The sequence below is a fragment of the Alligator mississippiensis genome, chromosome 10 (assembly GCF_030867095.1).
Source record: "Alligator mississippiensis isolate rAllMis1 chromosome 10, rAllMis1, whole genome shotgun sequence".
NCBI classification, from domain to species: Eukaryota; Metazoa; Chordata; order Crocodylia; family Alligatoridae; genus Alligator; species Alligator mississippiensis.
The window spans coordinates 19,136,828-19,160,877 of NC_081833.1; the positions used below are offsets into that span (position 1 = coordinate 19,136,828).

Consider the following 24,050-nt stretch of genomic DNA (forward strand, 5'->3'; position numbering starts at 1 on the left):
AGGAAATTTGCATAGAGGTGGGGCTGGGGGTTGGGACTTGTGGCTTGAAATACTGGCTGCTTGACTGGGGCACAGTATGTGATGTGTGAGTGCCTAGTACTGACTTTCTTCTTCTCTTGTATACTTCATTCCCTGCTCTACACATCATTAATGTGGCAGAGCCACACAACTACTTTACTGTCGTTTATAGTACTCTGGCCACGGACTTTAGGTTCTCATCCTGGATGCATGGGTGTGCTGCACATGTGAGGAGGTGTCAGCAGTCTGTGGTGTATCACCACACTCACATTTTGGACTGCCCTGTAAGCCAATCTTATAAAGTGTGGCATTAAAGCATCCAGCTCCAGAGTAAGTCCTGTTTAGTTCAATTCATAAGTTGCGGGGGAGCTCATACCCAGCTAGATAGGGTGCTGGTTTGCTTATGAAGTACTTGAGATGAGAATCAGTCTCATCCCCATTGGCAACACGTAGGGGGTGCACATGTACCCCCTGAGTGTGGCGGTGCACCCCTTATGAAAAGGCACTGCCAACACTGCTGGCAGCGCCTGCAGGCAGTCGCCACTGGCCACCACCACCCCCCACTGCCAACACCACCGGCGGCGTCTGCAGGCAGTCCACAGTTGCCACTGGCCAGCAGTGTCTGCGGGTGGTTACCAACCACCAGGTAGCGCTCACCCCCACCCCCCACACTGACAGCACCATGGCTGCCTGCGGGAGCTCCCTCCTTACAGCCGCCACGCTCCCACCGCCAACACTTCTGCTACTGCCTGCAGGAGCTCGTTGTGCCCTCCCCAGCCTCCAGGGGCACATGGCATTCGTGCTCATCCCACTGTTTGTGGTGGTGTTCAAGTGTCCTGACCTTAAAGTTGTCAAATGACTGCTAAAACCTCCCCCACCAGTGCACCCTGAATGAGCTACTCAGAGCTCAGTCCTGCACCCCACCCTGCCTGAGCTGTTCAGTGCCTGCCCCTGCCCCACTCCCTCCTTCCACTGCGGGGGGCCTCAATCTGCTCCCCCCATCCCTTCCCTCCCCTTCCCCTTTCCCCCACATCAGACTTACCTCCTGATGCTGCTCTCCAAGCCGCCAGGCTGTGCTCCTGGCTGTGTGCATGAACGAGCCATTTATCAGCCACATTATCAGCCACATCAGGAAAAAAGGATGTTTTCCAATACTGTGAATTTTCCCTATATCAGTGCTGATCCGATATGGGATCAATATATCAGTGCACCTCTAACCCCCTGCCTGTTAAGAGAAGGGCTTATCCTACCAAACCCACTCAGGTATTGCAAATATTGTCTTTTTTTCCTTCTCATGTGGTTTCTCTTGCTCTCTGCTTGCTTGTTGATATTTTCCTTCTGTCCCCTGTTGCCAGGGAGCTATTAACGAGGCCTGTATGGGCTCATTTGCAGAACATGTGGATGCAGGTTACACGTGTTGGCTGTACATCTACTGCATTTAAAGTCCTAGCCCCGTTTTGTTCCTCCTGAAAGAACATGGGGAGAGACTTCCCCTTGTGGGTCTTCCCTTTCCCCTGCCTTCTTAGTAGCTGATAGTAGCTGATGCACAAGAGCCTGGGGTTCCCAAAGATGTCCTGGGAATTGCCAGGTCAAGGAGAAAGCCCTGTGGGCTCTTTCTTGGGGTGGCAGATATTTACAGAATAGTGTGAAGGGGTCACCTCCCGACTGTTCCCATCCGGTGTCTTTCCTGACAGGGTGGGCATGGACCATGCCGCTTTTGTTATAACTGGCATTGTTCTCAGGGTGGACACACAAGTAACAATTGGAACACTTCAAACAATCAGCTGTACAGCCCAGCCGTATGTGCCTTTTGAAATGTTCCAAAAGCAAACGAAGTACTGCAAAACAGGATGTACCATTTCAAACTATGCTGTTTGAAACATTCCCAAGCCCCTTGCGCTTGGAAACAATATAACTGTTACTTCTGTGGGCACCCAAATATGTTGTCATGGCTTGTTCTTGCTTGGGAGTAGCACAGTCAGCGCTGCCAGCAAGCAGGGGTCTTTGGAAGGTTCCTCCCCCTTCCTGCAAGCAACAAGGATCCTCATTTGTTCTTGTTCCTCCCCTACTCCAAGCCTGGGTTCGTCAAAGAAATCTTTGAGGGCAGACGACTAACAGTGTGTCACTGAAGTTAATGGAAGGTCAAGGCACTTATGGTTCTGAGCACTTATGCTGAATGGAAGGCAGGGTACAACAGACCACACACACAATTAGCTTCATATAGTCCCTGGCAGTCTTTCCCACCATCTCCTTACCCTGCCAAATCACCAGGATAAGCATGACAAGAGAATGCATGAGTTGGTCTTTTATCTCTTGACCCTTCCCTTCCCCTGGCCCCCTATACTGGCTCAGCCTGTCAGTTCCCACACAAAATGGGTGATTTCTAAGAAAGCTGCCATTTGAAACCAGCATAATTAAGGGAAAATAATTTTTTGTGCAATCGAGATTAGTATGATGAGACCATGTCTGGATCTCTTCACAGTGCATGGCTTGCCAGGGATCCCAGGGCACAGTAACACTGTTGAAACAAGCAAGGGAAGTGCTTTGAATGCTCATGTTTGAAGCTTTTGGACAGACCAGGGAGCTGGTAGCTTCCCCAGAGTCTGCACCGGTCCCCTTATGGACACCTAAAGGCCGGGAAGGGAAGCAGTACTGCTGCATATAGCCTGAGCACCCCACCTCCAGTGCTCTTGCAACCTCCCGGCAGTGACTGCTGCTGGAAGAAGCTGGATCTGGTTTCATTGGTTTCCCAGTAAAGACTGGGACCAGAGTAGCACTGCTCTCCTCTCCTCCCTCCCCCCAATCCCCAGAGCCAGTTTCTAGAAGGCCTTGAGGCTGACACAAGTGACCTTTTTAGAGAACCTCAGGGTTAAACTAGCCTTGAGCTTTCTTGTAAAGAGACATATTGTGCAAAGCAGGTCCATTTATCAGAGAAGTTACATCCTGTTCTGACAAACATGCATACTCAGCAAAGAGGCGAGGATGGATTCTCAAGAGAGAGAAGCCACATGCTGTCCTATGATGGAAGAATGGCAAATTTGCCACTGCATTGTAGATATGGTGATTTGATGTTTAAGTCAGTTTTAAAACAGTTGCCAGACGGACAGCACTTTGTGCCCTTGAGACCTCTGCTATAAGTAGTCACAGTATCTCCTGCAAGGCACAGCAGCAGGCACTGAGAAGTATTGGACTAAAGGGTTTTGGAGTTTATACTCTTGCAAACTGGCTCAGCATGAGTCCTATAGCCGTATTCTAGCCTTGGGGTTCCAAAGGCATGATTTCTCCCATAACAACAGGGGAAAAAAGATCACCGTTTCATCTTTTCTGTTATCCTGTGTCTGCCTGTGGCCAGGATCAGATAATATAGAGAAAAGTGTGAGACACTTTAACAGTTAAATTTGTATTAGGAAGAATAAGGATTGTGAGGGATTGAAAAAAATATGTGTAGTCTCTTCCTCTGGGGTTAAGGACCCTCCAAATTAATTGTCTGGGGTTAAGGATCCATCTTTAAATTAATTTTCATCTTGAAACTGTTTTTGGCTCCAACCCTGGTATCTAACTTGTCCTTTTTAGATCTATACAGTGGCATTCACACACAATTTAAATCCCCATTAATCATTAGGCAGGCAAGGTTCTTTGAGTAGATGTGATTTCTTTTATTAGACCAACTGAGTAGTTGGAAAAAAATTCTTGGCAAACTTTCAGGCTTAGTCAACCTTCTTCAGGCATAAGGAGTTTATCCTGTTCTGAGACTGTTTTTGGAATCTCAGAACAGCAGGGACTTCCTATGCCTAAAGAAGAGTGATTGCGCCCGAAAGCTTGCCAAGAACTTTTTTCCAAATCACTAGAGTTCCTTTAGTTTTTTGCATGATTTTGGAAAATTGTAACTTTAAAAATTTTAGCTAATTTTCATTAAGAGCATAAATATTCACAAGACTGACTGTTTGTTACCCCATCAGGCCTCCCCCCATGAGAAATCTGCCACCTTTGTAAACCCATTTTAAACGCTGCTGTTTTGTTAATCCAAATCATTTCTCTTCTTTTCTTTTTGTTGGAGTCCAGGAGAAAAGAAAATTGCCAACCCATTTTGCTTTAAACCTACTAGTGTTTTATTTTCTGCTTGTTTAAAAAAACTTCCAAGCTCTCACTCATAGTAGAAAGTCTGGGACAAGGATGGTACAGAATTCCAAATAATCTAGATAAAGGACCTTTTAATATTGCTGTACCCTTTTGTTACATAAAATGCAATTCTGTTAATTCAGAGGTGTATTCTTATGGGCAAATTTAACTGCATCTAGAATGGCTAGGTCTTGAACTCTTTGGATTGGTCAGGATTGGATTCATATGCCACTTTTCCTAACAAAGGCCTCAGACCAGTTTATAGAAAGAAAACAAAGTAATTTATATTATTATAAACAGAAGAGAATGAGCAAGAGAACAAAACAACTTAAAAAGAAAGCTATAGTATTGACATAAACAAGTTTCAAAAACAATATCCCAGCCTAGCTTTATTTGCTAAATGCCTGCTCGGTCCATATCTTTCTTGGGCAAAACATTAATGCAAATATCGCAGCACAGAACAGGGGTTCCCAACTTTTTTGTGCTGAGGACTGGCAAACCGCAGACTGGAAGTGACCGTGGACCGAGAAACAGTGGACTAGTAGTAACCGGCATACTGCAGGTGGGCAGCCAACTCCCTATAAAAAAAGGGTTGGCTGCCGGTCTGCTGGTTACTTCCAGTCCTCTGCTTGCCAGTCCATGGTTTGCAGTCAGTTCTGGTCCAACAGCCAACCCTTCTGCGGGCTGACAGCTAACCCTTTGTGTCCTCGTACTGGGCTACGGCCTGGGAGTTGGGAACCCCTGGCATAGAATATGACAGCCCGTTGCAGTGGGGGATAGGCACTTGCAGACTCTTTACATGTGTTTGGGGGTGGGAGGTTGCTTTAATTAGAGCAGCTCCAAGAGTAGCTCCGTGTATTCAGCATCTTACACGTCAAAATGATGGTGGGGGTGCCTTAACTAGAGTTCATTCAACAAGCTTTAAAGTTGCCCGCTGCTGTTTTGAAGCACAGGGATGCTGAATACATGGGTGGAGTTGGCTGGAGCATGCTAATTAGCACACTCGATTAATTGAATCTGCTCCAGTGCGTGCTTATTATCATGCATCAGAGCAGATGTCCAAGATAGGTATAGGTGCCCTTACTGCTGATGTGTCTGCCTAGATCATTAGGCCCACACATGCCTTTAAATACCTGCCCCTGTATCTTTCAACGTACAAGAACTGTGCTTTCTGATGTAGGCGGATGCTACCCAGTCAGGAGAGACACAAACAAAGCTGTCTCTAAAAGAATTTACCTTGTTTGATTTCTTGATCTAAGATAAAATGGACTCCAGCTGAAAATGTATGATCCCTCTTAGGGCAGAGAAAAATTAGTTGGTGGGACTGTTGCCCAAGGAAAGAGCAGAACTATTTCTGCACTCAAAAGCTTTGCCACGAAAATTTACCTCTGCTGCTATGTTGCCTCGCTGTTCTTGCCAGGGCCTTGCAGTTTCACTGTAGGAGGTTTTTGTACTAGAAAATTCAGGGAGCCATTTGCAGTGTGAGGACTTGTACCTGTCGAAGGTGCTCACAACAGCCATTTGGAACTGGTGGGCTCCTGCATGAGTTCGTGATAGGCAGTGTTGGCCAGTCAGAACCCAGACACCGTGTGAAGTGGACCTATGTGAGATTGCTTGGTTCTGACTGACTTCTGAACAACACAGTACCAAGGGGTTGCATAAACCAAGAAAGTGCTCTTGTAACAGGGGGGCCTCCTCGGGGCCAGTCTGACATTGGCCCACGCACCTGTTTCTGGGTCAATCGCCCGCCTTCTTGCCTGCCACACCTTGATGATATATAATTATGATATTAATTAGGCGGGAGGCTGCCCATTTCTGCCCTGATGCCAAGGGGCGCTCTCTGTGGTTCCGTTCCTCCCCTACACTGCAGCCCAAGCCTTGCAGATGGCATCCACTGTTCTTATAGTCACTAGCCCCACACTGGGCTCCAGAATCCTCCAATCCAGACCCCTAACAAGATTCCCTCCAATCAGGCAGCCTACTCCACCCTCATTCTGGGCTGCCCAGCTCCCTGAACTCTTTCACTTCTCATACATGGTCCCCCTGGGACCTTTGGCCACATAGGCCCTGGCCTCACTTCCAAGGCCAGTCAGAAACCCCAGGCCCTCAGCTCTGGGCATCCCTCACGTTAGGCCCCTGGCTCTTTTGACCATTCTGGTCCTGGCCCCAGCATTGACCAGTCAAGGGTATTCTACCTCTGAGCCTCTAGCCCCACTCTCTATCTGGGGTCTGCCTTCTGGTCCCTACTAGGGGTTACCCACCCAGTGGTGGGAACTAGGGTTATTAAGGCACCCCAACCTGCCTTTCACCAGGGTGGTAACTAGCCTGGTATTTCCTGGAGGCTCCTGCACCACTGGGAGCCCCACCAGGCCGCCCACTCCCAGCAGGGTGCAGTTTTAGGTCATGCCCAGGACCAGGAGGCTCCAAACCATCCCCTACAGCTCCTGCCCTTACCTCCAAGGATGTTGCATTCAGCTTTGCAGCCAGGCATTGTTACTGCCTGGCCTGCTGCCAGCAAACTGCTGTGTTTATATAGGTGGCCAGAGATCTAAAAAGGCCACCGCAATCAACCACCTGCTGGCTGCTTGGTTCAGCCCTTAAAGTAGTAGGCACCAATAGTGCCGTGCCACAGTCCTGAATGGAGCATTTCAAAGTCCCACTAAAGTTGAAACCCTCAAGCTGTGTTGGGCAATTGGAGAATGTTTAAACTGTGCTTCACTTTGAAAGTGTAAATAGTGGATGCCAGCAAAAAGGAAGGCAGAACAGGAACTGGTTCTGATGGGCATCATGATTTTAACAGTTACAGAGGAGGTGAACAGTGAAATCATGATGTGGAATCCTTTCCGACCACATGCCGTGTGAAGTGAAACACGAGGAATGTGGATTTAAGCAAGACATACCAGAAAGTGAAAGTGTAGATTTTGACAGTTTCTTTTAATCTTGGATCCATTGCTCAATCATTTTGCATGAGTTTGCACGCACAGCAAAGTGCAGGACATGGACAGAAAAGAAAATATCACTGCTAGCTCAGAGGAATCCTTTGTAGGAACAATGGACAGTGCTGCAGCAGAGGAACACTGTTCTCAGTGGTGACAAATGACAGAACAAGGAACAATGGTCTCAAATTGCAGCAAGGGAGGTTTAATGGATATTGGGAAAAACATTATTACTAGGAGGGTGGTGGAATCTCCATCCTTGGAGGTTTTTAAGGCCTGGCTCAACAAAACCCTGGCTAGAATGATCTAGTTAACAACAGTCCTGCTTTAAGCAGGTGGTTGGACTAGATGACCTCCCAAGGTCCCTTCCAACCCTAATTTTCTATGATTCTATGAATGATCTTTCAGTGTGAGAGCAAATGGGATATTTGTTAATGTTGGACACAGGTACACATGCTAACATGGCACTGGAAACAGACAGCAGCACTGAAAAACAACCTATGAGCAACAGAAGGCAAACAGGTAAAATTTAGGACTGTTGAGTGGAAAGCTTATCCCCAGACATGGAGTATGTGACCTAGATGTATGCGTGAATTCCCCATTGGATAACTTGGTAGGGAGGGGAAAGCATCCATTACTGGGTTACAAATGGATTGAGCCCTTGGTTTCATCGAGAAGTGTACTCATTGGATGCGCAGGGGACCAAAAACAATTGAAGCAATGTCTTCCAGGGAATAGAGAAGCTCTCAGAATAATCCTGACAGTCCCATGATTTATGCTTCCAACATGAGACATTTTTTCTACACTGGATACATTTGCTGCTCTGGGAATCTAAGTGGATAGAACACCCCTGCAGTGGGTGTTGCAGTGAGAGGGAAAAGGACACTTCTTTGGATGATGATGCATAAGAATTAGGCTGAAAGGGAACATTTATCTCATTAAAAACAGGAAAACCTTTTCAAGATGGCTGATAGTGGGTGGATTTCAACGTATCAGCCAGACTTGTGGGAACCATTATTAAAATAGTGCATATGCTTGTACACGTTTTCCAACCTGTTTGGGGGAGATGATTTCTCCACCTGCCTCTGGGATTGTATTCAGTACCTGAGTTTTTCACAGGACATTACAGCACATGTTGATGGTGTAGAAAGTGATAAGGTCTACAGAGCAAGTGGCTTGACATGGGGGTAAAATGATAGAAGGGCGGGATCGGGGGTTTTGATTAGGTTTAGAAAACTGAACAAGCAAATGTAAACACCACATAACAGAAATACATGGGGAAATGTGCCTGCTGGCAGGTATATCGCAGCAAAGTGGAGGCCGGGACAAATATGGCTGGACAGCTGGTGAGAGAGAGAGAGGTGTAAAAAGTATCTGGAATGACCAAGTATTTGGGGAAACATGCATTACTCAGCTTCCTGGACAAGCAAACTGAGGGTGCTGCTGTGTGAAAATGTGCAGTGGAGGTGGGATATGAATCTCATGGGCTTGAGAAACAGATAATAAGGCCCTGGTTACTGTAAACATTAAGCTACCCTGTCCACACATGCTTCCACAGAGGATACTGGCAGAATCCCTTTCCAGCAGTATGGACAATATTAGACATGAATGGCTTATGCAGCGTACACACATGCACATACACGTGTGTGCGCACACACTCTATAAATGTTTGTTTTTAAATTGGCCAGTCAAACCTGAGCTGTAGCTCATGGTCTAGAGCAGAAGTGCTCACAGTTTTGGCTCCATGGGCCAGATAAACAGTGCAGGGCCAGTCCATGGGCCGGATTGGGCCCCTCACCACCACTCCTGGAATTGGGGCCTGGGGCCCCACACCAATCCCCCTCCCAGTTGGGATCAGCCTCTGGGGACCCATGCCACCTCTATCTGCCCAGGATTAGGCTCCAGGGGCCCCATACTGCTTCTGCTCTGTCCCCACACTCTGGGAATGGACCCTGTACCACCCTCCACACTCAATCTAGTGAACAGGGCCATAGCCTGTAAGCCTTCCCACAGAATTGTGGAGAGCCCCGTGGGCTGGATGACACTGTGCCAGGAGCTGATTCTGGCCTGTGGGCTGAGGGTTGAGCACCCCTGCACAAGAGCACTTGATCAGAATGCTGTGGAGCAGAGTCCAGAGCTAGGTTGTATATATGTCACTCTCATTGTCCCAGTCTTGGCTGAAATGTAGACTAATTTGTCATAACCACTTCTCAGGGTGAGACCCTGCAGAGCGTCCTTGTGGCTCTTAGCTAAAGGTGTCTGGGATGACTTATTCCTTATACTATTAATGTAAGGGGGAACCCGTCAGTAATATATGGCACTTTTGTTTTCAGGCACCAACATAGTGATCCCTGTAGTGTTACAGAAAACTATGAAAATGTCCACGGGAAGGCAGTTTGTAGATTCTGACAGAAATCTGATGGGGGCAGAAATTGAACAGGGGCTGCAAACAGAGTAAGCAGTTTGGAGGTAGTGCTGAGGTCAGTTCCGAGGCCAGTTTGTGGCCCTTTTTTTGATGGGCAAGTCTTTCAGTTTGGCATAAGGAAGCGGGAAAAAAAAGGGAATCCTTTGGGGCCAATGAGAAATAAACAGGCCAGTTCCAAGTGAGTTTGCTAGAGAAAGTCTGCTTGGAAGAAGAGCAGTAAGAGAGAGAAGGCAAACTGAGACCCAGGGAAATGGCTGGAGAATGTTGCAATGCCAGAGCCACTGTCACTGCCTCTGCTTGCACCTGTGAGGCTTCTGTCCCGGCAGGTTGGCTCACCATTGACACTTCCACCCAGGTTCAGGTTTGGTGCTGTGGGGACTGCGGCTTGCAGCTTCCTTCCAGTGATGGCCAGGTCAGGGATTGCTTGTGGTGTGAGCAGTGCCTCCTGGTGGTGTCTCTCAGGGAACAGGCAAGAGAACTACAGGAGGAGGTTGCGAGGCTCCAAAGCATCCTCTGCTATGAGGCATTCATCGATTTGATGCTGAAGGAGACCTCTGGAACTGTGGAAGAAGAAATGCCAGAGGCAGCGCTAGAGAAGAGAGAGGATATGGACACCCAAGAGGGTAGAAGCTGGAGGCTTGTGCCTTCTGGCAGCAAGCAGAGATCTTCACTTCTACCTGCACTCGTTCCTCTGAAGAACAGATATGCAGCCCTAGCAGCAGAGAGGGAGGAGCATGTTCCATTGGTGGAGGAAGACAGGCCAGGCCTCACCAAGGTGGGAAGGATTGACATGACCACCACTCAGAAGTAGTGACGGGCAGTGGTAGTTGGGGACTCCACTCTGCAGGGGATGGAGGGAGCCATCTACCGACCTGACCTGTGGTTTCAAGAGGTATGCTGCTTGCCCGGAGCCTTGATCTGAGATGTCATTAAGGGATTATTGAGACTTAACTGGCCCTCTGACTACTATCTTATGGTGCTCATCCATGTGGGCACCAGTGATACTGCCAGGGGAGACCCTGAGTGTATCAAGAGTGACTACAGGGCTCTGGGGGCAAGGGTGAGGGGGTCTGGGGCTCAGGTTGTTTTCTCGTTGATCCTTCCAGTCAAGGGAAAGGGCCCGGGCAGGAGCAGGTACATCGTGCAGATCAACACCTGATTGCGCAGGTGGTGTTGCCAGCAAGGATTTGGCTGCTTCAACCATGGGATGTTCTTCCAAGAAGGACTGCTGGGAAAAGATGGGATCCACCTAATGAAGAGAGGGAAGAGTGTCTTCGCAGACAGGCTCACTAGCCTAGTGAAGAGGGCTTTAAATTAGGTTTGCTGGAGGATGAAGACCAAAAGCCTGGATGAGGCTTTCTTCAAACAGCTAGCAGAAGTTTCCTGATCACAGGCCCTGGTTCTGATGGGGGACTTCAGTCAGCTTGACATTCGCTGGGAGGGCAATGCAGCGGTGCGCAGGCAATCCAGGCAGTTTTTGGAGAGTACTGGGGACAACTTCCTGGTGCAAGTGCTGGAGCGGCCAAGTAGGGGCCATGCTATTTTTGACTTATCGCTCACAAACAGGGAAGAATTAGTGGGGAATATAGCAGTGGATGGCAACTTGGGCAGCAGTGACCATGAGATAATTTAGTTCAGGATCCTGAGCAAAGGAAGGATGGAGAGCAGCAGAATAAGGACCCTGGACTTCAGAAAAGCAGACTTCGACTCACTCAGGGAACTCATGGGCAGGATCCCATGACCTATCCTATGACCCCAGCTGACTTCCTGCCCTTTGGGCAGGGGGCTGGACTCGATGATCTTCCGAGGTCCCTTCCAGCCCTAATGTCTATGTAATCTATGAAATCTCGTGGGAAGCCAGACTGAGCAGAAGAGGAGTCCAGGAGAGCTAGCTTTACTTCAAGAAGCCTTACTGAGAGTGCAGGGACAAACTGTCTGGATATGCAGGAAAACTAGCAAGTATGACAGAAGACCGACTTGGCTTATCAGGGAACTCTTCAATAAACTAAATCACAGAAAGGAAGCTTATAAGAAGAGGAAACTTGAACAATAACTACAGAAGATTATAAGACCATTGTTTGGGCATGCAAGAATGAATTCAGGAAGGCCAGAGCACAATTGGAGTGGCAGCTAGCGAGGGATGTGAAGGGTAACAAGGGTTTGTACAAGTATATCAGTAGCAAGAGGAGGATCAGGGAAAGTGTGGGTCCCTTATTGAATGGAGGAGGCAAACTAGTGACAGAGGATACAGAAAAGGCTGAAGTGCTCAATGCCTTTTTCAACTCAGTCATCACAGGCAAGGTCAGCTCCCACACTAGTGCACCGGGCAGCGCAGTTTGGGGAGGAGGTGAGCAGTCCTCAGTGCTGAAAGACAAGTTAGGACTACTTAGAAAAGCTGGACATGTACAAGTCCATGTGGCTGGATGGGATGCACCTAAGGGTGCTGAGGGAGTTGGCTGATGTGATTCCAAAGCCATTGGCATTTATCTTTGAAAACTCATGACAATCAGGAGAGGTCCCAGATGATTGGAAAAGGGCAAACATAGTGCCCATGTTTAAGAAAGGAAAGGAGGATCCAAGGAACTACAGACCAGTCAGCCTCACCTCAGTCTCTAGAAAAATCATGGAGCAGATTCTCAAGGAATCCATTTCTAAGCACTTGGAGGAGAAAAAGGTGATTAGGAACAGTCAGCATGGATTCACCAGAAGCAAGTTATGCCTGACCAACCTGATTGTCCTCTATGACAAGGTGACTGGCTTTTTAGATACGGGGAGACTAGTTGATGTGGTATACTTTGATTTTAGCAAGGCTTTTCATACGGTCTCCCACAGTATTCTCAATGAACTGTAAGGTAGATAAAAAACTGGCTGAAGCATTGAGCTCAGAGAGTAGTAATCAATGGCTTGATGTCTAGTTTGCAGTTGGTATCAAGTGGAGTGCCCCAGGGGTTGGTCCTGGGGCTGGTTTTGTTCGATGCTTTCATCAATGACCTGGAAGATGGCATAGAGTGCACCCTCAGCAAGTTTGCTGATGACACCAGGCTGGGGGGAGTAATCTGGTGGATAGAGCTGGTGGATAGAGCTAGGATTCAGTGACCAAGACAAATTGGAGGATTGGGCCAAAAGGAATCTCATGAGGTTCAACAAGGACAAGTGCAAAGTCCTGCACTTAGGATGCAACAGTCCCATCCTACAGGGCTGACTGGCTGGGCAGTATCTCTGCAGAAAAGGACCTGGGGGTTACAGTGTGCCAAGAAGACTAACGGCCTACTGGTCTGCATTGGTAGGTGTGTGCCAGTAGGTCAAGGGAAATGATTATTCCCCTCTATTCAAGAGTGGTGAGGCTGCATCTGGAGTACTGTATTTAGTTTTGGGCCCCCCACTACAGAAAGGATGTGGACAAATTGGTGACAGTCCAGTGGAGGGCAACACAAATGGTGATGGGGCTGGGGAGACATGACTTATGAGGAAAGACTGAGGGAACTGGGTTTATTTAGTCTGGAGAAGGGAATACTGAGAGGGGATTTAATACCAGCCTTCAACTACCTGAAGAGAGGTTCAAAAGAGGATGGAGCTAGACTGTTCTCAGTGGTGGAAGATGACAGAACAAAGAGCAATAGCCTCAAGTTGCAGCAAGGGAAGTTTAGGTTAGATATTAGGAAGAATTTTCTCACTAGGAGGGTAGTAAAACACTGGAGCAGGTTACCCAGAGAGGTGGTGGAAGCTCCATCCTTGGAGGTTTTCAAACCCAAACTAGACAAAGCTTTGGCTGGGATGATCTAATTGGGGATGGTTCTGCTTTGAACAGCGGGTTGAACTAGATGGCCTCCTAAGGTCCCTTCCAACCCTAACTTGCTTTGATTCTAAGGGACAGAAATGTTTTGTTATGCTGTCCTCAACTAACAGCATGATTGCAGAAGCTGTTAAACCTCATAGCACATGTCAAAATTATGGACAAATCAAGCCAAAAAGTCCATATTGAGGCCACTGGATGAATTAGTTCCCTGGAGCAAAGCAGGCATAGATTTATTTATGTTGGCTAGAAAAAACGTCATCCTAGATGATTATTCACTTCTGTGAGAGATTCTTACTGGAAGATACAGCAATTGAACTGGCAATCCTAAGCATCACATTTGTTTTAGATAAACATGTAAGTCTGACAGTGGGACACATCTTAGTGGACTTGAGTTTACAGTGAATTTAGGTTTACTGTGGTCCCAATTCAGACAGAAAACAGTGTTGAAATAATAAAGTACCTTTTTCAGCAAACCCCGTTCCCCATCCCCATTGCTAGATGCCAGAACGGCACCCGTGCAGGGCAGGTTGTCACTTGCTGCTCCTTTGAAACCCGAGAATATTTACATTGTGCAGTGCTGGTAAGAGACAGATAAGGCAAAGCACAAATGTGATTAGGGAGTTCTGGGCTTTGTCAACACTGTTTAAACTCCCCCCAGCAGACTCAGTAAGAAATCACAGTGGTGTTACAGGAATCAGCCTATGGATATAGGAGGCTGTCACCCCTGATGAATATATTGCCATTTAGGATGGCCAGAATGAGGCAGCCCTTCATGGTTCTAGAAGGAAGGGAGACAAGGGGAGCTGAGATGGCCCTGTTGTTGCAGATAACCTCAGAGAGCATGGACGCGCATTCACACTTAGCTTGATTTAAGTCTGAAGTGGGCAGGCATACAAGCCTTTAAACCTTGTTTAAAGCCTCCTGGAACAGTTCAAAACTGTACCAGGAAAATCAAACAGTGTTTTGAACCAGTTCACTGTTATACGTAGACAGCAAGTGTTCTGTGGCACACATTTGGTCCGTCCTCCAGGCATCCTACTGTGCATCACTCCTCACCACCCCCACCCCCATCGCTGCATCTGGCCCCTCTAGTATGCAGCCAGAGCTCTGCCTCCCACCCAGCCTTGTTCCTCTCATTTGCTAGTACTTTTTAATCATGAGCTCCCTTTCTCTGCTTGGTCAATAAAAGCTCTTTTTCTAACAAGCTATGTCTTTACTTCCTACTTGACTGCAGCCCCTCATCATGCCTCTTAACTTCAGCTCCTAGGAACAAAAAGTGTGGCTCCATGCATTCTCCTTCCCTCCCCCACCCCACAAATGAGGCAAGCACACTGCAGTCTTGGTCAGTTGCAAGTTATTGAAGTTTATTCAACTCATATTTAGGAGAGAAAGGAAAGCAGGAAAGTGAAAATGCCCCCAGCCACAGGTCATTCACTCCCTGGAACCCTTATGTAATAGGTGCAAGCACTCTCTCGCCCTGCTTGCCCACTTAAAGGGTATGCAGGATGCTTACTTCCACCCCCTGGTGTTGGAAACACAGCCTCTCGCAGTTTTGATTGGTCCATTAAGTGATATTAAACCAAGTACAGACAGTCAAAAAGCCCAAGGCTGAATCGATTCAATCTTTGCAGGTTTCTCTAAGCTGTAACCAATAAACAGGTGAACAGAGGTTCACTTTTGACTGCAGAAATGCAGTCACATGCCTGCAGTGGCCCAGGCCAGAAGCTGGGAAGTGCTGGAGCACACCTCCCTCTTGGGCTGGAGCAGCCAGTTTGGGCTAAGGCTAGCCTGCTCACCCTGCAAAGCATCCTGGGATGCTGAGGGACTGTGAATTAACTTGAATCTGGAGGGGATTTGGGGCAGAAGTTCAATAAACCAATTTAACCTGAATCAGTCAGGTCTGATACTACAGCCATCCAGGCTTATATTGCACCAGTTTCAGCCATTTTGAAAGTGTTTTATGCGCACTGAATTTCTCTTGTGTTACAGATTTAAACCAGTTTCCAATCACTTATATTGGTTTATGTGTAATTTATGTCCTTAACATTGGAAACTGTTCAGATGTTACATGTATCTGCACCCATATTGAGCAACCACAGCAGGTTGAGATACCCGAGCTCTAGAATTTGCCACAACTAAAACTAATGGGGTGACCCCTATGCAGTATTGGTGATGTTAGTATATCTGGAGAGACCCACAAAGTCATGTGACAGTACAGGACACCTGACCTGGTATGGACAGAGATAACCCTTAGACCAGCTTAAGTGTAGTTTAAACCTGAAGCAGACATAAGCCTAGGCAAAGTCTTTGAAAAAATTATCAAGGCTCACATTTGCGAGAGCCCGGCAGGAAAAATTATGCTGAGGGGAAACCAGCACGGGTTCGTGGCAGGTAGATCATGCCTGACTAATCTAGTCTCTTTTTATGACCAGGTTACAAAATGCCTGGACACAGGAGTAGGGGTTGACGTCGTTTACTTAGACTTCAGGAAGGCCTTCGATACGGTATCCCACCCCATACTGGTGAACAAGTTAAGAGGCTGTGACTTGGATGACTACACAGTCCAGTGGGTGGTGAATTGGCTAGAGGGTCGTACCCAGAGAGTCGTAGTGGATGGGTCGGTTTCGACCTGGAAGGGTGTGGGCAGTGGGGTCCCGCAGAGCTCGGTCCTTGGACCGATACTCTTCAATGTCTTCATCAGCGACTTGGACGAGGGAGTGAAGTGTACTCTGTCCAAGTTTGCGGATGACACAAAACTGTGGGGAGAAGTGGACACACCGGAGGGCAGGGAACAGCTGCAAGCAGACCTGAACAGGTTGGACATATGGGCGGAAAACAACAGAATGCAGTTCAACAAGGAGAAATGCAAAGTGCTGCACCTAGGGAGGAAAAATGTCCAGCATACCTACAGCCTAGGGAATGACCTGCCTGATGGAACGGAAGCGGAAAGGGATCTTGGAGTCCTAGTGGACTCCAAGATGAACATGAGTTGGCAGTGTGACAAAGCCATCAGAAAAGCTAATGGCACTTTATCGTGCATCAGATGCATGACAAACAGAACCAAGGAGGTGATACTCCTCCTCTATCGGGCGCTGGTCAGACCGCAGTTGGAGTACTGCATGCAATTCTGGGCGCCGCACTTCAAGAGGGATGTGGATAACCTGGAGAGGGTCCAGAGAAGGGCCACTCGTATGGTTAAGGGCTTGCAGGCCAAGCCCTATGAGGAGAGACTAGGGCACCTGGACCTCTTCAGCCTCCGCAAGAGAAGGTTGAGAGGCGACCTTGTGGCTGCCTATAAGTTCATCACGGGGGCACAGAAGGGAATTGGTGAGGCTTTACTCACCAAGGCGGCCCTGGGGGTTACAAGAAATAATGGCCACAAGCTAGCAGAGAGCAGATTTAGATTGGACATTAGGAAGAACTTCTTCACAGTTCGAGTGGCCAAAGTCTGGAATGGGTTCCCAAGGGAGGTGGTGCTCTCCCCTACCCTGGGGGTCTTCAGGAGGAGGTTAGATAGGCATCTAGCTGGGGTCATCTAGACCCAGCACTCTTTCCTGCCTATGCAGGGGGTCGGACTCGATGATCTATTGAGGTCCCTTCCGACCCTAACATCTATGAATCTATGAATAAGCCCATTAAACTGGTTTAAACCTGCCTGGAAAAGCTAGGAACAGAAGTTACACATAAACCAGTTTAAATGATCAGAAACTGGTTTAAACCTGTAATAGAACAGAAGCTCAGTGCACATAAACCACTTTTAAAATGACCAAAACTGGTTTAAGATAAACCTGGTTGGATGTAGTATCAGATTTAACTGATTTAGGTCAACGCATTTTATGGGACATCTATCCCAGATCCCTTTCTGGATCAAGTTATCCGCCTCCCAAGATGCTTTGCAGCCCTCAGCTATGCTGCTTTCTCCAGTGGAGCAGGGACTGCCTTATCTTTCTGCTCCTTAGCTTGTTTCCTGTCTGTGTCCGTTAGCCCATGAGGGGGGGAACAAACCCCAGCCGCCCTAGCCAGGGTCTACACAGTATGCAGGGGGAGGGATAGCCCCAGTAGTAGGGGCTTTTCAAACCCTGGCTGCCCTTCTCCCCAGGGGTGGTGCCAGCCTCTTCCCAGTGCAGGGGCTGAGGTGGGCTAGACTGAAAATTGGAAAGCTGGTTTGCTGTTACACGTGGACATGAGGGACTCTGTGACAAGAGTCTGGTCAGTCCTTGAGGAGGCATCATCACTCCTGTCCATCCCGCCACTGCTGTAGCTGACCACGCGGGTCCATGGCCAGAACTCTACAGTCCTGGTTTTTTTCTTTTGTTGGCCCTTTTTTATCCATGAGCTCCCTTGCACTGCTTGGTCAATAGAAACTCTTTTTCTAGCAGCCAGCTATATCCTCCCTCCCTACTCGACCATGCTTCCTCACTATGCCCCCTGTCTTTCCTCTCCAGCTTCTGGGCACCTAAAAACATGTGTCAAAGCACACCGTCCCTCCTGGGCACCCCAAAGTCAGGCAAAGATGCTGTAGAGTTTAGTCAGTGGCAGGCCACTGAACTTTATTGAACTCTTGTTTAGGAGAGAAAGAAAAGCAGAAAAGTGAAAATGCCCCCAGCCACAGGTCTCCCAGCCCCTGGAACGACCACATGTGGGTGCCAGCACCCTCCCTCCCCCCACTCTCCCTCTGCAAAGTGTACTGGGCTGGGAGCTCACTCCCACCCCCCCTGGGGACAGCGCCACAGATCTTCAGCACCTCAAAGGTGGCTGTTCCACCTCAATGGTAGGGAGCTGTACACGTGGACACTTCTGCCCTGTGACAGCTGTGACCTGGTTCCCAATCTGTGCCACTCTGGAATGAGTCTGACTGGCTGCAGTTGAGCAGTTGTGTGTATATACTAGATGTGGGAACTGTACTTTTAAGAGGCTCCCACATGCTTAGCAAGGACCAGTTGAATACAGGCTCCAGCTTAAAAGAAGCTGCAGGGGTGTAGGTTAGAACTTTTGACACCAACTGAGGCAGGTCTTGTCAGACTCCTTGTCCCTGAGGGATTACTGAACAGTGCAGATGGGAGCCCAGGGTTTAGAGCTACCAGCGCTGTTAAATCTCTGAAGTGCATCCATCTTGGCATTTTACCAGCCGCTGCCTTTCTGCTGGGAACTTATTCAGGTGCCGTTTCCCAATTCGTCTTAAGTACTTGCATAGCCATGGCAACAAAAGGGAAATTGTGTGGACTGAGCACGTAATTTGCCAGGCTGGAGTGGAAAACATGCCTGTGAGAGAGATCATGCCGCACTTTACCGTACGCTGATTTCAGTGGCAGCAGTCAAGCCCCTAGGTCACGGTGCCTGCGTAGACTTAGGATGGGGGCTGCCTCTGGAGACAGTGAGCAAGAAGGGAAGTGCGTAGAGCACTGGACCCTAAGGACTTTTCCTTGAACATGTTCCAGCAACAAATAGGTTAACTGCCGACTGTCAAAGAAAATGAAAATGTTTTCAAAGAAATGCAGTAAGTGCTGGTGGTTCCCCCTCCACGTTTTGCTTTGAGGGGATGGGAGGAAGGAAGTGTGTAGGGGGAAGGGGGGAGAATAAGAGCCACTAACTTAAAAAGGACTCAGCCTAAATCAGCATTAATCTGTCTCTGGCCAGCTCTCAGCCAGACGGCCCCTAGAGCTAAGAACTCCCTGCTGGAGGAGCCGCCCTCGGGTGAGGAGGAAGAGTCCCAAACCGGCCTCTCTTCTAAGGGAGAGGAGTGAAATCCACCTCCCTGCTACCCTGGGAGCTGGGAGAGCCATGTCCAAAGGGAAGGTCTGCCTGGTGCTGCTGCTGCTTGTAGGGGCCCTGGTTGCTGTGGTGGTTCTTGCTGTCTTTCTCACTCGACCCTCCTGCACCCCTGGGCTCTACCTGGATGCTGCAGTAGCAGCCGACACCCAGACCTGCTCCAACATCGGCAGGTATGTGGACGGACTTTTCTGCTTTGGGAAGAGTCCTCTCTGAGGGGTCCAGAGGATTAGCCAGCCAGATAGCACTGGGGCTTTTGCCCTGTCCCCCCAGTCCTGGATCTAATGAGTTGTTTCATTTGGAGGCAAAACAGTTAAGCTTGTACATACCTGCCTTTTTTTTTTTTTTTTAATTCTTCTTTTGCGTCTTTAGTGTTGCCTGCTTTCTAAGCCAGCTGTTGCCAGAAGATGCAGATGTTTATGTGGTGGGAACTGGGAGGCAAAGTAGGAGAAATAGGCAGTGCCTTTAATTAACTCCTTCTTGTACAGCATGCAGGAATCTTTGTCAGCAAAATTTTTTACCTCAGCTGTACATTTTCTCAGTGCCTTGAAAATAGAGTGGGGCAGGAGAGAGGAGCAGGCAGTATTTGCTAGGCTGGCTGCATAGCAGTGATTCTCAGCAGCTGCTTGAGCAATCGCTGTTAATTGGGACCACAGCAGCGTGTAGGGGCACGTGGAGTTAACATGTCATGCTATTCATGTAGTTCAGTTCCCTGCTTAGTCACAGACATCCTGTGTCTGAGCACTCAGCCAGCACTCCCTGAGCCCCTGTGCCTCAGTGCCCCCATTGTACACCAAGAATGGCCCCAGACCTCTCAAAGCCAATAAGGTTAAAATCCGTTTGATGCTGTGAGGTGCCTGGTAAAGCTGACACAAGGGGAGGACTCTTGCTCATCCTTCCCATACTGTACTTCCACACACAGCCTATCTCTGTCTAGACAGTTCAGATTGGATAAGGAAACCCTTGTCTGTTCAGAACCTGTTAGAGCAGGGTCTCCCCATGGCTACTGTTGGAGTGCGCTAGTGATACAGGAGCCAGGGACAGCAAATGTAATGTCTGAGCTTATTGAAGGGAAGATACAGCGTTTCTGATGTTTCCCATGTACTGCATTTTGTACACACCCAGCTCCTGCTGACATCCCCTGTGGAATCTGCTCTGGATGACAGAAGGAGTTGCCCTGGTTTTACTGTGACTTGCCCCCAAGCTCTCAGTCCTCTAATCTCTGTGTTGGCAGCTGCACCTCTTTCCTGTGTCCAAGAGTCCCAAGTCATTCCTATTGTCCCCAGTATCTACATAGTCGCTGAATCCTATTGTTGCTGCTGCTTCTGCTTTATCTCGGGAGCCTGCCCTTTCCTTCCTGCACCTGCTACGAGAACGCTGTGAGGTGCCTTGTTTCTCACCTGAGTCACTGTCTCCTGTCTCTCAAGCTGCTGGAGTCTCCTTCTCCACTCACTTTAAAGGTGCCAGTCCCATCCCCCTCTTCTATCACCCTCCAGCTCCTCACATTCATACTCTCCCAGGTTGTGCACTGCCTCTTTCTGTGCCTGGTGACTGTGAGAATAATTTTCATGCTGCTTCTAGATCTAGAACAGGCTTCTACAAATCCCTGCATGACAACCACCTACAAACTGTGAGACATGCAGAAGTACACCCCAGGTAAGTACTAGGGCTGTGCGAAATTTCGCCAGCCATTTTGTTTCAATACTGTTTCGACTCATTTCGAGGTTGAAACAGCAAAATTGAAATGAAAGGAAACGGCCCGATGTAGTGCCTGGGATGGGGAGTCAGCCCCGTCCCTGGCCCATCCCCGGCCGACATAGCGAAACATTGAAAAAGAGTCGAAACAACCTTACTGTTTCGACAAAGCAAAACGGAACAGCTGTTTCGAATCGAAATGAAATTCGATACGAAACGCTGTTCCGTCCAAACCTCGAAACTCAAGGCAAAACAGAACGGTGCCGTTTTACACAGCCCTAGTTAGTACCTTTGGGCATCAGAATGGGGGGGCACCAAAGGCACCATTTGGAGGGCTCAGGTGCCTCTATACTAATGGTAGGAGCATGGGGAACAAGCAGGAAGAACTCACACTTCTGCGTGCAGATAGTAAGTTCGATTTAGTGGGGCTAACGGAAACCTGGTGGGACCCTACCCATGACACATTGAGGGCTACAGGTTGTACAGAAGGGTCAGAGTAGGGAGGAAGGGGGGTGGGTCTGCTCTCTATGTAAAGGAGCATTATACATCTACCCTTATCAAAATAGGATTAGAGGAGGACAAAGTTGAGGCATTGTGGGTTAGGATACATGGAGGTCGAGGGGAAAGGGACTTGGTGGTGGGGGTCTGCTACAGACCACCAGACCAAGAGGAAAAGCTAGACTTGGCATTCTTGAGGCAGCTCTCAGAGGATGTACGATCTAGGGACGTGGTTGTTATGGGGGACCTAAACTACCCTGACATCTGCTGGGAGGAGCAGTCTGCCAAATCCAACCGTTCACATAGGTTGTTAACCTGCGTGCAGGACCTTCACCTAACGCAGGAGGTATACGGTCCCACTAGGGGAAATGTCTTACTGGACTTGGTGTTGGCTATGGGGGAGGACCTGGTAGGGGAGTTGCAGGTTCATGGCACCTTGGGGACAGTGACCGCCAATCAGTCAAATTCACCATACGGCGAAGGGTGGGTAAGATAAGTAGTAGGGTGGAAGTGCTTGACTTTAGGAAGGCTAACTTCAGTGTGCTTAGGAGTCTAATCAATGACGCACTGCAGGAGAAGAGTATTGGCGAGATGGGAGTCCAGGAAGGGTGGTCTTTTCTAAAGGAAGTGATCCTTTGGGCACAGAGGGAGACTATCCCAGTACGAGGGAAAAGGGGGAAAGGAGCCAAAAACCTTGCTTGGCTGAACAGGGAAATCCAGGGGAGCCTAAGGCCAAAAAAGAAGGCATATAGGCGGTGGAAATGGGGGGAAGCTACCAAGGAGGAGTATATCTACTTGGCCCACACTTGCAGGGAGGCAGTTAGAAAGACCAAAGCAACTACAGAGCTGAGGCTGGCAACACAAATTAAAGACAACAAAAAGTCTTTTTTTAGGTATGTAGGGAGTAAAAGGAAGGCGCAGGGCAGCATAGGACCCTTACTGAACAAGGAGGAGCAATTAGTGACAGAGACAAGGGACGAGGCTGAGCTATTCAATGAGTTTTTTGCCTCAGTCTTCCTGAACAGGGCTCAAGGTAAGTCTCCTAATGGGTTCTTGGATGGGCATCAGAGGGACACCAGCCCACCAACTGTCGACTCTGACTTGGTGCAGAGTCGCTTGGATGGACTGAATGTGTTCAAGTCAGCAGGCCTGGATGAGCTGCATCTGAGGGTACTGAAGGAATTGGCTGGTGTCATAGCAGAACCACTGGCACGGCTGTTTGAGCACTCATGGCACTCGGGTCATGTCCCGGAGGACTGGAAAAGGGCCAACGTGGTCCCTATTTTCAAGAAGGGGAGGAAGGAGGATCTGAGTAATTATAGGACAGTCAGTCTTGGAAAGCTCTTTGAAAAGATTATGAAGGTTCATATTTGTGGGAGTCCAGTGGGAAAAATAATGCAGCAGGGAAACCAGCATGGATTTGTAGCAGGTAGATCATGCCTGACCAATCTGGTTTCGTTTTATGACAGGGTCACAAAATGCTTAGATGCAGGAGTAGAGGAGGATGTCATTTTCTTGGATTTTAGCAAGGCCTTCAATACGGTATCTCATCCCATTCTTATAAATAAATTAAGAGGCTGTGACATAGATGTTTACACAGTCCGGTGGGTGGCAAATTGGCTTGGCAGTCACACCCAGAGAGCGGTAGTAGATGGGTCAGTGTCGACCTGGAAGGAGGTGGGTAATGGGGTCCCACAGTGTTTGGTCCTTGGACCTGTACTCTTCAATATCTTCATCAGTGACTTGGATGTGGGTGTGAAGTGTATTCTGTCCAAGTTTGTGGATGATACTAAATTGTGGGGTGAAGTGCACACTCCAGAGGGTAGGGAACGATTGCAGGCAGACCTGGACAGGTTAGAAAAGAGGACAGTATGCAATAGGATGCAGTACAACAAGGACAAGTGCAGAGTGCTGCATCTAGGATGCAAAAATATCCAGCACACCTACTGGCTGGGAAGTGGCCATCTCAGCAGCACAGAAGCGGTAAGGGACCTCAGAGTCATAGTGGACTCCCGAGATCAACATGAGTCAGTGTGACGAAATTAACAGCAAAGCTAACCGCACTTTATCGTGCATCAGCAGATGCATGACAAATAGATCCAAGGAGGTGATACTTCCCCTCTATGCGGCATTGGTCAGACCGCAGTTGGAGTACTACGTCCGGTTTTGGGCGCTGTACTGCAAGAACGTGTTGATAGACTCGAGAGGGTCCAGAGGAGGGCCACTCGTATGGTTAGGGGCTTACAGAACAAGCCCTATGAGGAGAGACTGCGGGTCCTGGACCTTTTCAGCCTCTGCTTTACCTTTCGTTTTTCTGATTTCTACCTATTTCCATTCTCGCTGACATCCTGCCACGCTTTTAGTGTCTGTCATTCCTTGGCGTCTCAGAACAGCAGAGACTCCCTATGCCTGAAAACGGTGATTGCGCCCAAAAGCTCGCTAAGAACTTTTTTCCAACTACTCAGTTGGTCTAATGAAAGTTATCACATCTACTCAAAGAACCTTGCCTAATAAGACTGATTTAATTCTGGCATTTCCTAGCTATTGGATGTGTTCACAGTCTTAACTAGCGTGTGGAATGCACCTTCCAAAGGTTTGTTTTTTTGAATGAAAAGCACAGTGTATTCTCTTGGTTACCCAGTAGAGCCAGGATTCAGGACTCTCCCTCATTTTTATTTGGGTTCTATTGCTTTGCCTTCTGGTTTTCAGGCATTTAGGGTGCACTCAAATTTGGGTTTTCAAGCGGTTCTCTGCAGCAGAGAGCCTCTTTAATGAATCCTGAGATCTCCTGCAC

The 24,050-nt window shown here is 48.4% G+C and overlaps 1 protein-coding gene across 3 annotated transcripts in view; it reads left to right on the forward strand.

The window, feature by feature from the left end:
• Positions 1 to 18,767: 18,767 nt before the first annotated feature.
• GGT5 (gamma-glutamyltransferase 5) overlaps positions 18,768 to 24,050 on the forward strand; it is a 30,553-nt gene continuing 25,270 nt past the window's right edge. For 2 of the 3 annotated variants that reach the window (XM_006267702.4, XM_059713514.1), the window contains exon 1: positions 18,895 to 19,236. In XM_006267702.4, coding sequence (XP_006267764.3) covers positions 19,076 to 19,236 — 161 coding nt within the window. In that variant the 5' untranslated portion in view covers positions 18,895 to 19,075. Of the gene's footprint in view, positions 18,792 to 18,894; positions 19,237 to 24,050 lie in introns of those variants that run through there. The other variant, XM_019493717.2, reaches the window with a different exon arrangement.